The sequence below is a fragment of the Aplidium turbinatum genome, chromosome 17 (genome assembly GCF_918807975.1).
Source record: "Aplidium turbinatum chromosome 17, kaAplTurb1.1, whole genome shotgun sequence".
NCBI classification, from domain to species: domain Eukaryota; kingdom Metazoa; phylum Chordata; class Ascidiacea; order Aplousobranchia; family Polyclinidae; genus Aplidium; species Aplidium turbinatum.
Window position 1 is genome coordinate 18,866,075 of NC_137488.1, and position 12,090 is coordinate 18,878,164.

The 12,090-nt window shown below is 39.1% G+C and overlaps 1 protein-coding gene across 1 annotated transcript; it reads left to right on the forward strand.

Moving 5' to 3' along the window:
- Window positions 1-904: 904 nt before the first annotated feature.
- LOC145786852 (beta-1,4-galactosyltransferase 4-like) lies at window positions 905-12,090 on the forward strand. Its single transcript, XM_082598593.1, has 8 exons — window positions 905-1,142; window positions 2,136-2,333; window positions 4,627-4,746; window positions 5,627-5,743; window positions 7,396-7,606; window positions 8,616-8,769; window positions 10,901-11,021; window positions 11,365-12,090. Exons 1-8 carry the CDS (start codon window positions 978-980, stop codon window positions 11,443-11,445), a joined length of 1,167 nt encoding a protein of 388 aa, XP_082454719.1. The 5' UTR covers window positions 905-977; the 3' UTR covers window positions 11,446-12,090.

Here is a 12,090-nt window from a genome sequence, read left to right on the forward strand (position 1 = left end):
GCAATGGGAATAAATTTGAGGTCCCTGAAAGAACAACGGAGGAGAAGATAGAAGAGCACTCGTGAAATCAAACTGCCATCATGGAATTTTAATGTAGAGAAATACATTCAGCGGCATATGGCATCCATGTTGAGAAATCGACCTGTGTTTTGATCAATTTAATTCAATTCCTTTGATAAAGCCAGTTAGCCAGGGAACGAGAATAAATTGTGTTTGAATTTTGACCTAATTCTTCACTAGAGCCAATACGTTATTGGCTCTCTGGTTATAGTGTGACTTAAAAACAAAGCAGAAGTAATGTAAAAGAAAGCAACCACAATAGGCTCAGACTAATAAAGTTTCCTAACTAGTACAACATTGTGCGACTTGGCGTGTATAGAGTTGTATAAGATGAATTATAATTATACATTAACAAACTGTATAAAATCCAATTGCTTTTGGAGTAGCCTTATAAAAGACTGTAGCTATATCATAGAGACTAAGTGTAGCTAGTCAGACAATATTATGTTTATTGGACTGATTGCTTTAGGCCTACAGAAAGCTAGCCTAGATTGGTAAATACTTATTTTCACGTCTTTTGCCTGCAGTGACTAGTAGTAGCATAGATATCTTATATATAAGTTATCTATGGTAGTAGTAGCCTATAGGCTACAGACAGTAGGCTACGAATAACAAAAAAAATATTTTTTTTTGTTTTACATTTTTTCTGATCAATTTTGCTTATTTTACAACAAACTGCATTTTATTGTACGCCTAGCCTACTCAGACTTGGTCATTGAACGCAGAATTTTTGTTCAGTATTTCTGGCAACTATTATTACCGTTTTGTTTGTTCAGGGTATAGTAATGCGATACGGTATGCTACATTCGCGTTGCATCTGTTCAGTGAGAAGAGACGTTTCTAATACAAATTGATATATTTTCAAATAGCCTATACAGTAACCTACTCAGCTTATTCAATTTTTAAAAGTATATATCATGGAAGACCTTCGAGCAAATTTATTGAGTTTACAACAAACGTATTTCCAACTGTTTGTTTCTTTTTATGAAGTCAGCGCTTGTAAAAAATCCAAAACTTGGATCAAAACTTTGTACGCCAGTATCTTGATGTATGTTGTATATGTATTATACGTGTCCCATGAGGTTAGTTGGCTTACTATATATATTGTCTTTCGAAGTGGCTATTTTTAACTATATGTTGCCATAGTTGCAATTAAAGTTAGAGATAGTTAAGGTATGGGTTAGACTTAGAGTTAAGGTTAGGGTCTTGTTATCAGCGCAGGACTTCAAAATTTTTCAAATCACAAGTTTTTGTTTTTCAACGGCTTCAAACTTTTTCTAAATTAGGGCAGGATTCTTTTTCTGGCAACACTATTGCGGGAAATATAACCACTGCCTTTATCTTTAGATTGAGTCTGGTAAGAGATTTTTTTTTCTGTCTCGGTAAACAAAAACACAAGGACGTGGCCACAGGAAGGTCGGGGGCTAGCAATCGCCCTCTCATCCCAAATTTTATCTTGCCTCCTCCAAAAATATGTTTTTAATGCTATTGCAACGTTTAAATGGCATTGTGCTATGTTTAAATGACGTTTCATAAATGTTTGGCTGCATTCAGTCGTTATATTTTTAAACAAACTCTTCATTTCAAACATTAAAATATTTCTCCCTCCAACAGTTGCTTTTGCCCCCTCTAAAATTTTATATCTAGCTTCATCACTGCAATATTGTTGTACGGATACAAACTGATCTCCAAAACCTAGTTAAGTTCGTCACGTATTGTCCCCGTAACGAGGTTACGGTCATCAAGATTACAACAAACAGATAAACAATAAAAAGTTCAAAGAATTATTTTTCGCAGATTTGTCAGACATAAAGAAATCCCAATGTTTATCAAATGCTACAATTAAAAACCTCCCAATACCAATTATTATCTGAGTAAATAGAACAGTAGTTATGTAATAGGCTACTCTAGTCGGTTGTTTCTGCTTTATTTTGTCCCTTAGAGTAAAGTTTGTTGCATTTTCAAGGCGGCGTAGACATGTTTGTTTTGCGTTGCAAGCTGTTTGAGACAAAAGTGAGTTTCTTATCGAATATTATCAATGCAATATGAGAACAAGTGGTTTTGTTTTGCTTCAGGGAACCGAAAGCTTCTTATTTCGCTATCCAGTTCCACTCTCGAAGGATGTATCAAACAAAACGACAGAGGAAGATGAAACTCCACCTGAAATAAGACTTTACTCAACAGATGCAATCAAAAGCAACTTGTTTCAAGACCTCAACGAGATTCAACTTTACAGATTACCAAAATGTTCTATCTCTCCACCAAAACTACAAGTACAATTAAGATAACAAATATGTGTTGGTGCGTTTTTTTCTGGATTGCGATGATGATCTTCGTGGTCATTTCAAGCGTAATTGTGCAACTTCTTTAAGTCATTTTAACGTCTAGCGTACTGAGTATTAAATTCATTTAGTGGTCAGACTTCATTTTTTGCTTTCTTGACATAGTAGTCTAGTGGTGCACATTATTAATTAAAAAGCATACACCATATAACAGTGCTCTTCAACCGGGTATACTGTATACCCAAGTGTATACCAGATCAAAACTAGGGTATACAGCTGGAGAAGGGTATACGAAGGGTATACAGCTTAGATTTGTGATAGTGGAAGTCACAACAGAGGTACGGTGGCTATCGCGAGGGAAAGTTCTTTTGGTGTGTTTGAACTTTGCAAACAATTAGGGGCATTTTACACTGAACACGGAGACCCAAGGGCTTCCAAGTTTTGTGACACATTCTGGATTGCAAAATTGGAATACTTGGCCTCGATTTTTGATCGTTTGAAACAAGTGAACATCAGTCTTCAAGGGAGAGGGGGTGATATATTTCGGTCAACTAGCAAGAGCCATGCGCTGAAGATGAAAATTGCATTCTGGAAAAAGAGTGCTTTGTCGAGGAATTTCAATGACTTTCCTGTATTAAGTCAATACATGAAAGAGTCTCTGGGAGTTTGAGGACGTTTCTACTGAAGATAACTTGTCTGCCTTTATTGTTGGTCACCTGAAATTACTTGCTGACAATTTGACTACGTATTTTCCTGAAGATAACGAACAATGTCTGGAAGCAAACTCGTGGATTATCCAACCATTTAATGACGAACCAACTGAGGATGAGGAATTGTTGGAACTACGGGCTGATTTAAATCAAACATACTCGTTCCGAGAAGTGGATTACACAGAATGTTGGGTTTCTCTTCTTGAATTTCTCGATACAAAAATCTCGCGCAAAAAGCCATTGATGTCTTGGTGCAGGTGCCTAGGCCTATCACTCATTTGTGTGAAGAAGGATTTTTCAGTCTTGTTGAGATCAAGTCAAACAAACGAAACTCGATACTTGACATTGATTCTTTAATGCGGGGAGGAATAGAGAAAGAGCTAACACCACGTTATGTCCAACTTGCCGAAACAATGCAACAACAAGCTAGTCATTAAATCAACTTAAATTTTGACATTTTTTGCACTTTTGCAAGCGTAGTTTCTTGTGCCCAGTTCAAGACTACTATAATTACTTTAACAAATAATCACTATAATCACTTTATTTCCTGTGCACAATTAAACATTGCTATTTGCGAGGTATACGAAGTTATTAAAAATTAAAAAAAGGTGTACCACGGACAAAAAGGTTGAAGAGCACTGCCATATAACATTCCAACAAAAAGTAGTCAACCGATTTATCTGATTATAATTTGATGGGAAGGATGGATCTGGTTTTTTCGTAAAGTTTATTTTTGCCTTAACTTTGATTTGCACAAGCGTAGTAGATCCTCGTTACATCAGTGAGACAAAAAACACAACGATTTGAAAAAACAGCGCTGGTGTTTTTTTTTTCTATGAAAGTTGTGTAAAACACAAAACTGAGAAAAAGTTTGGATCATAAGCAGAAAATTAAATACTGAATTAGGAGTGAATAGAATAAAATATTATTTTGATGCAACATTTCTTCATCTTATTTAGTCTCTGCTCAAAAAAGACTCCTTGCAAAAAAGAGAAGGGCTTACTTTTCATTACCATATTAGTTAGATAGAAATGATTTTCATCATGGCCACCTAAAGATACGGCCTGATTTGTCACATTTTGCAGAAATTTCCAGGTTTTTCTAACTTTGAGCGAACGTTTAAATAAATTTTTCTAAAAATTATATTTTTACGCTTTCTTTATTCTTTTCTCCAGATGACACAATAGGTTTTAACATCTTCACATGTTGAAAAACAAAGAAAACTTGATTTCGAAGATTTCAGTCAGACTGTTAATTTTCAATAACAGTCTGATTTTGCATTTTTCAATTAAATTTTTCTCATTTGCTACTGCTTCCCCAAGGCAACAAAAAGTTTTATGTCATTAGGAAACCGCAAAAAAGTAAAAACATCTCAAAAAATGTCAGTCAAACACTAGCAGTAGCTGTAATCAAAATCTGCAAAATGTGACAAATCAGGCCAAATCTTCAGGTGGCCATGTTTTCATGAACCTATTTAAAGTGAAAAAACATATCTGTGCTTGCAGCACCACTGGCACTATTATATATTTCAATTTTGCATATTCTTAATCCCTAACTCTACATACAATCCACAGGGTCAACTGTTTGTATCTTTCAAAAAAAATCCCGCAAGTATGGCCACAACAGAAGAAAACAACCCTTTTGTTTCGAATGGAGGATATCACAAACCAGTCCATTGCATTGCACGTTCAAAGGTAACTCACCACAACAACCTTGAAACAATAATTTTCACAAATTATATCACACAAACCGTATATATGGATTTTCAAGTGTTCATTTGATAGTCCGCCTCGTTAACTCGGTGGTTACGCGCCCGGCTCAAGATCACGCGGCGCTGGTTCGACTTTCGGGTATGCGCTTGAGCAACGCATTTCAGGACTGCTCTTCATTCAGCGGCACCTAGTGAATGGAATAATTCCCCGGCAACAACACTTCAACAATCGGAAAACTTCACTCTGCCAATCTCGGTAACCGGCCCTGCGTCAAGAGCCTCTACAAGTACGCGAAACTACCAGGAATAACCCATCAAGGCTTTGTCAGTCCGAGGATAAAGATTCAAAACCAACCAAACCAGCTGCAACAATATTATCCCTTTACGTTTCTAGGCGGAGCAGTTACTTACGCAGAGACAAGACGACGCTTAAGTACTTTGAGTTCATTGCTGCTTTCACATGACTCTGTCATTGAGCACTTTTTGTTCACTCCTGCTGCATTTTTTTCTAGAATGTTTTCTACAACTCGTTTCAAATGGACTATTTACTTCACGAGTTCTTTGTTTCTGGAGTCTCCGATAAATCAGCAGTTGTGAACTGAGCAAATGAGTAGTGAGCTAGCAATATTTCAGCAAGTGGCTAAATTAGCGATCGATGAAACTGAGAAAGTGACAACTGAGCAAGCCGAAAACTTGGCATGTCACAAGTTTAGCAAGCGATGACCATACAAGTCCGATGCTAGCTGAAAATCTCATTTGCTGACTTGGACAGTAGCTGAAATATACTTGCTGAGTTTAAGAAGCACTTGCTGAGTTGTCGCATGCCGAGTTTCCCTTTTACCATACTCTTTTTCTTGACCTAGGTGGCTATAATCATCCCTTTTCGAGACCGTATGAGACATTTGCTCTATTTCCTGCAGTACATGCACCCCATTCTACAACGCCAACAGCTTGAATACAGAATATACATTATCAATCAGGCAAGTTTAGGCATTAGGCACTTTTTGTGGTATTATTACTGTACAGTAGTACAAGAGATAGCAAAGTATTTGTAAAGAAGACGGAGACGATTAGTCTATAAACTGCTGTAGTTTAGATAGAAATTTAGTTTTCTTTCAATGTTAAAATATTTCAATACTTATGTCCATCCATGATTTTTTAGAGTTTGATTTCATCAAAAACAAGTAGAATTGCATTTAATAAAAATTAGGTTGCGATGTAGCAGTGGCGGATTCAGAACGTAATTTATGGGTGGGCCTAGGAAATATCTTGGTGGGCCTTTTTACCAATAATGCTACGGCGGGCCAGCATACAAAAGCTTAGTGTCACCGGACTACCGGAACTTCTACACAAGGCGGAGTCTCCTAGGTTTCGAGTTAAAAAAGTTGATTATGTCATCATAATCCGAACTGCCAATGAGTTGTCTTTCAATGATGATCTCAAGCGCTTTTGGATCCTGTTTGTTGCGGAGAAAGGTCTCTCAATGCTGCAGGACGTGGAAGGCAGTGTTATGATGGAACTTAAAACACTGTTCATGTTCGGGAAAATGTCAGCAGGGCAGCTGTCCAGTAGGCCTACTTCAATTAATGTAGGAAAGTTTTTCCGATCCATTTTCCGTCTGATGTGTTGAATGAATACAGCATGTTCAGCATCTGCGATCTCAATGCCATACAGCGCACACGGGCCATTTAGAATGTGTTTGTTTGCCAAAAGTGGCAGATCCAGGTACAAAAGTGGCCGCTGCTCTCATTAATCCCTACGCGTCCATAAAGCGGCAGTTTAACTCCGTTGTCTGCCTGTCAAGGATACAGTTCCACAGCGCCCTTAAATCCTCATTGCTCTTGACAGCTGATGTTTTTCCCAGCGTTGTGGCTACAACAGACTTGTGAAACTTCGAAGGCAGTTTGCGTTCACGAGAAGCAACCACGTCCCAGTTACTTATGTCATGTTTTACCATCAGTTCTTCTGTCAGTTTGAGCACGTCACCACAGTCACCCTTCGAATCCTCGCGGAAAGTTGCATATGTAACTTTCAGTGTTTCAATCAGTGATATACAGTCTGTCACACAAAGTGTTGAGCTCTGCAGGCCCTTGGTGGCAAAATCGCTGTTTTCAAACAGTTTGCAAAAAGTCAGAAGCATGAAAACGAACTTCTTCGTTTGTATCTACGGTACTGAGCTACTCTGCTTCTATTTTCGTTTGTCCACTGGTTTCGGAAAAGCCAGCTAGAGCCTCTAGTAATACATCAAGCAACTGCAATGTCTTATCTTATGCACTTGGTTGTTCTAGTGTTGAACATTAATATGTTTTTTTTTATCAATCCTATTTTGGGTGGGCCCACTGTCAATCTGGGTGGGCCTATACCAATCAGGCCCACCCGGTAGATCCGCCCCTGCGATGTAGAAGTCCCTTTTGAACCCAAACTAACGGCTCAGGCTCAATAAAAGTACTGATATTTTGCGTTCAACTTACTAAGTGTAATAGTAATTTGGACCAAAATGTTTTGAGATTACAATTGCACAACAAAAAGTCTCAATTACAATTACATGAAAATATGTTATCAATTACATTCAATTGTGATTGTAATTGATCTAACCCAGGTTGTGACATTATTCGATTCATTTTTTTCTTAGTATGGTGATGGAAAATTTAATCGCGCTAAACTGATGAACATTGGGTTCGTAGAGGCGGATAAAGGGGGTTCGTTTGATTGTTTTATATTCCATGACGTTGATTTGATATTGGAAAACGACAAAGCAATGTACAACTGTTCAAATAGACCCCGTCATCTTTCTGTTGCTATCAATAAATTCTTTTATCAACTGAAATATAAAAGCATGTTTGGTAAGTATTATTTCTGCTGGCTTATACAACTCGCCACAGTTAAATATACACGTTTTAATGTACTGGGTTGGTTTCAAGCTCTTCAAGGTTTCAAGCAATAAAGATAGGTTTTCGTTTTTGGAACTGTTACTGTGTTAAGAGCAAAATGTTTAGAAATTTTGGTCAATTTGACTAACCAATAAAAACCACAAAATACAGTTGACGTTTGCAACCATTCTGAAACTAAACTGTTAAGCACGAATGATTAAAACAGTTTAGTTGTCGAAGAAGGTTGAAGCATTACTTTATTCTCTCCATTTTGGTAAGTATTTTTTGTTACTGTGTTGATCAGGCTTATGTCTCGGCTGTATAGCCGAGTAGTGAAAGCCCTGGTTCGACCTTCGCAAGGGCCCTGGTTCGACACCTCTCAAGAGCATGCGGCTGTGTCTTTGGCAGGACACTTAAAGGCATTCCTGAAGGTGGACAAGAAGATTGGCTTCCTTGCCTTTCCGTCCCTTTAAACTACCCAGACAGCAAAATCCGTCATTTTTAAATTGATTCAATGTCTGCAAACGTTGAATCAATGTAAAAATGACGGATTTTACTTTCTGGGTAAATCTTCAACTACCGGGGGTATGCCTGGATAGAAGGAAGAAACTTCATAGCTACTTTTAAGCGTGTTATGCCAAAACCTATCAGAAAAATCCCCATGCTCAATGTGGGAGTCGAACCGACACCCTTTCGAACGTTGGTCAAGCACTGAGCTGCGTTTATTCAATGTGGAAAATTAAAACCAACACCGAAAAATAATTAAGATCCTTTAATATATCCCCAAGACAGCGCAACAATCTATGATAGCAGTGTGATGGTCTGTTATTTTTGTCATGTGAGATATGTGCCCTTCTTGCACTAAAGTTGTAAATTACAATTTTCTCGTAAAAATTTCTGTTTTGTATTTGTACCTTACACAATAAAGTTTTTTTTAAGTTGGTTTAAAATAGTTGGTTTCATCGAAAGGTTGTATTGACAGGTGGAGTGTCAGAAATGACAGGGGAACTTTTTCAAAAAGTGAACGGTTATTCAAACTCGTTTTGGGGTTGGGGAGGTGAAGACGATGACATGTTTTTTCGGTTGAAGTTATTGGGTAAACGTAACATCACAAGGTATCCTGTAACTATAGCGAGGTTGGTAACTTTATGTTTTTGTTGACCAAATATTATTTACAATTTGGGTAAAGAGGTAACTTTTGTAAACCATAAACAGTTAGTGCCGACCATCTAAACAAAAAATATTACTTTGCTATCACATAGCAGGTGTCTGGAAAAAGGTAGAAGCGACAAAACGCAAGTGCGATAAAGCGTGCTCGAAACTGAAATGGTTTACTGAACAGCGAATAGGCCTACAAAGATTTGGCACGGTGGCAGCATTGTTACATGTTGTACATATCATAAGCAATTCATCAAGCACAGACCATATTTCTGGTGAATGTCTAACTTCACACATAGCCTACTGGAACAAAACCTCTGAAAACATATTGCTGTGGTGCGAGTCGTGTAGGGCCCAGGGGTCCGCAAATAGTGGGTCGCGACCCAAATTTGGGTCGCGAGACCATTCGCAGTGGGTCGCAAAACAGTTTAAACTTACCATAAATATAACTTGTATGGCAAAAATAAATACAATCATATTGTCTTTGATGTGCTGAGTTTCGTACAATTTGGTAGGCTACAAGAAAATTTATACTTTGGATTGCAGTACAGTAGTTAAGCTCACGGTTATACAGCCTGGAAGACACCTTGAGGCAGGCCATGAAAACTCCCTCAGCTTATCTCCAGAGCTGGCGACTGAAACTCAGCGAAACCAAAGCATTGGCGGCAGCTTTCCATCTACACAGTCGGGAAACTGATCGTGAGCTACAATAGAAAACTTCTGTACTTCTTCCCCGAACCAAAATATCTTGGGGTGGCACTAGACAGATCGTACACATATCGTACAGATCGTACCACCATTTGGTGTCACTGCGCAAGAAACTCACATCCCGCGCGCTGCACTACTCAAGCGCCTGGCAGGCGCCAGCTGGGAGGCGAGTGCTGACACTTTGCGTATAGCAGCCTTAGCCCTTGTCTACTCTTCAGCAGAGTACTGTGCATCTGTTTGGTGCCGCAGTGCTCACTGCCATAACATCGACACTGTCATAAACAGCGCCCTGCGCACAGTTTCCGGATGCCTGCGTCCCACACCATTGGACAATTTTGCCATTCTCGCTGGCACCCAACCTTTTGAGCTTCGTCGCGAAGAAGCCACTCTGTTTTTTGGCCGACGGGCACTAGAGCCTAACCACCTTCTCCACCACAAGATCTCTGCTCCCCCAAACCAGCACCCCCCGTCGACTGAAATCAAGACATCCATTCGTACCAGTCGCTCAACTTCTGATCAACGAAGCAGATGAACTTCCTCTCTGTGGCTACTTGGGCGGACTATAAATGGAATTCTGAAGGGAAGTCAAGTACCACCAGACTCCATTCGTTCATCCACGACGCCGACACATGCCCCATCGGCCTGACACTACAAAGAAAAGCATGAGTGCGCTTCAACTGTCTTCGTACGGGCGTCGGGCTTTTCCGCTCAACCATATGCACCAATGGGATTGGGGAATCGGCCTCTTCCTCCTTTTGTGATTGTGGTGCCGAGGAACAGACCGCAGACCACATCATCTATGATTGTACCATCTTCAAACCACCTAACGGAGTGGAAGGTCTGCGTGTCATGGATGATGAAACTAAAGACTGGCTACTCTGTAGTAGCCTTCCAGTGTAGTCCGGGAACATCGTGAATCTGGGGTGGTAAAAGGATAGACCCTCGGCTCAAGAGGCTTGCACGACGACGACGAAGCACACGGTTAATAGGTCCACCGGCTTATTAAGCCCAATTTGGTCCATTCCGGAATTACTGAAGGTATAGGAGTGGTAGAAAATTGTCCCCCACTTAATAAGCCAAAATCGTCCGGTCCCGATGTGGCTTTAATAAGCGGGGACGACCGTAATGGAATTGATATTAATTTGCAAAGTGTTTTGCGCATTCCGAAACGTTTGGGTCGCGAAGATTTCGAACGATTGCTTTTTGGGTTGCACCAAAAAGTATTTGCGGTCCCCTGGTGTAGGCTACTGTATATCGAACATTGCTGGTTTGACATCTATTAGATTCTTTCAGTTAGAAGATACTTCGCTTTACTTCTAGAAGTAAATTAACTTCTATAGCTATAGCTAGTGACATCTTCCTTATTTTCATGTGATACTTTGACAAGGACAATGTTTCCAGGTACAAAATGGTACCACACAAACAAGAAAAGGGAAATGAGAAAAACCCCAGGAGATTTTTACTTGTGCGCAGAATGCAAATGCGCATGCATTCAGACGGTTTGAACAATCTCCAGTACAAAGTAAGATTTCATCTGTTGAGGTCTAAATGCTAATGCTTTGCCAGCTTGCTTGAGATGTTGATACGCCGCTTATTATAATTGGTGCTTTCCTGGTTAGTTAATGATAAAATTTATAATGTAGTATCGGTAGCATTACAAGGATTTTTATCTTTATCTACCTTCATGCTTGGTTGTTGAAATTTCGATTTCACATGGGAAGGATTAGGAACAGGCAACGCCAGCTGAATGACGCTCTCTTTCACTGTAGCCAACTGTGCTGCTGCTTACATTATGACGTAGGTGTGCTGCAGACGACACTCACTACCTGAGTCACTTTATTGAAACTCAGGAAAATGCATTCCAGGTGATTTCTCAGCATGATTACCCGCTCTACACCAACATAACTGTCGACGTCCACGCACCAGAAACTACAAACCCAGACTGACGCGCATTTTCCTTGTCATGGTAGCTACAAAATTGTGACGCAATAGCTTATGGTGGGCTACTTTCATTGAGCGGTGATATCGGAAAGTTTTAAAGAAAAAGCAATAAGAAATTGCGTGTCTGGGGATTATACTGTATTTTCGCTGGCAGTAAGGTCGCCCTTTTCGATTTGTGGGCTACCATAAACTTTTCTGAAAACTTTTGTGAAGATTTTGCAAAGAAATAAGTTTGCTGTTTGTACTGTAGAATGCGGTTAATAAAATCCACTGAGGAACCAGTTGATTTTTGAATAACTGTTATTTTTAGCTGCAACATTTATGTTAACACTCAATCACTCATATTATACCATAATAGGCTACTATTTGTATACTGTTAAGATAACCTTGCCTGTATGAGATGTGCAAGTGGTTGTATTAAGTGTGACTGGATCTATTAGTCAGACTTTTTATAGTGTAGATTTGTAGAATGAATAGAAAAATTCTAATTCAAGTAATTTAGATGTAATAAGTATATCGTAGTGAATGCATCAACAGGATTCCATTGTGTTACATCTTTATAAATTTACTGTAAATGAAAATGAGAGGAAAAATTTATACCAGCTGTGTGAGATCTGCAATGCTGTACGGAAGTGAGACATGGTGCTTAC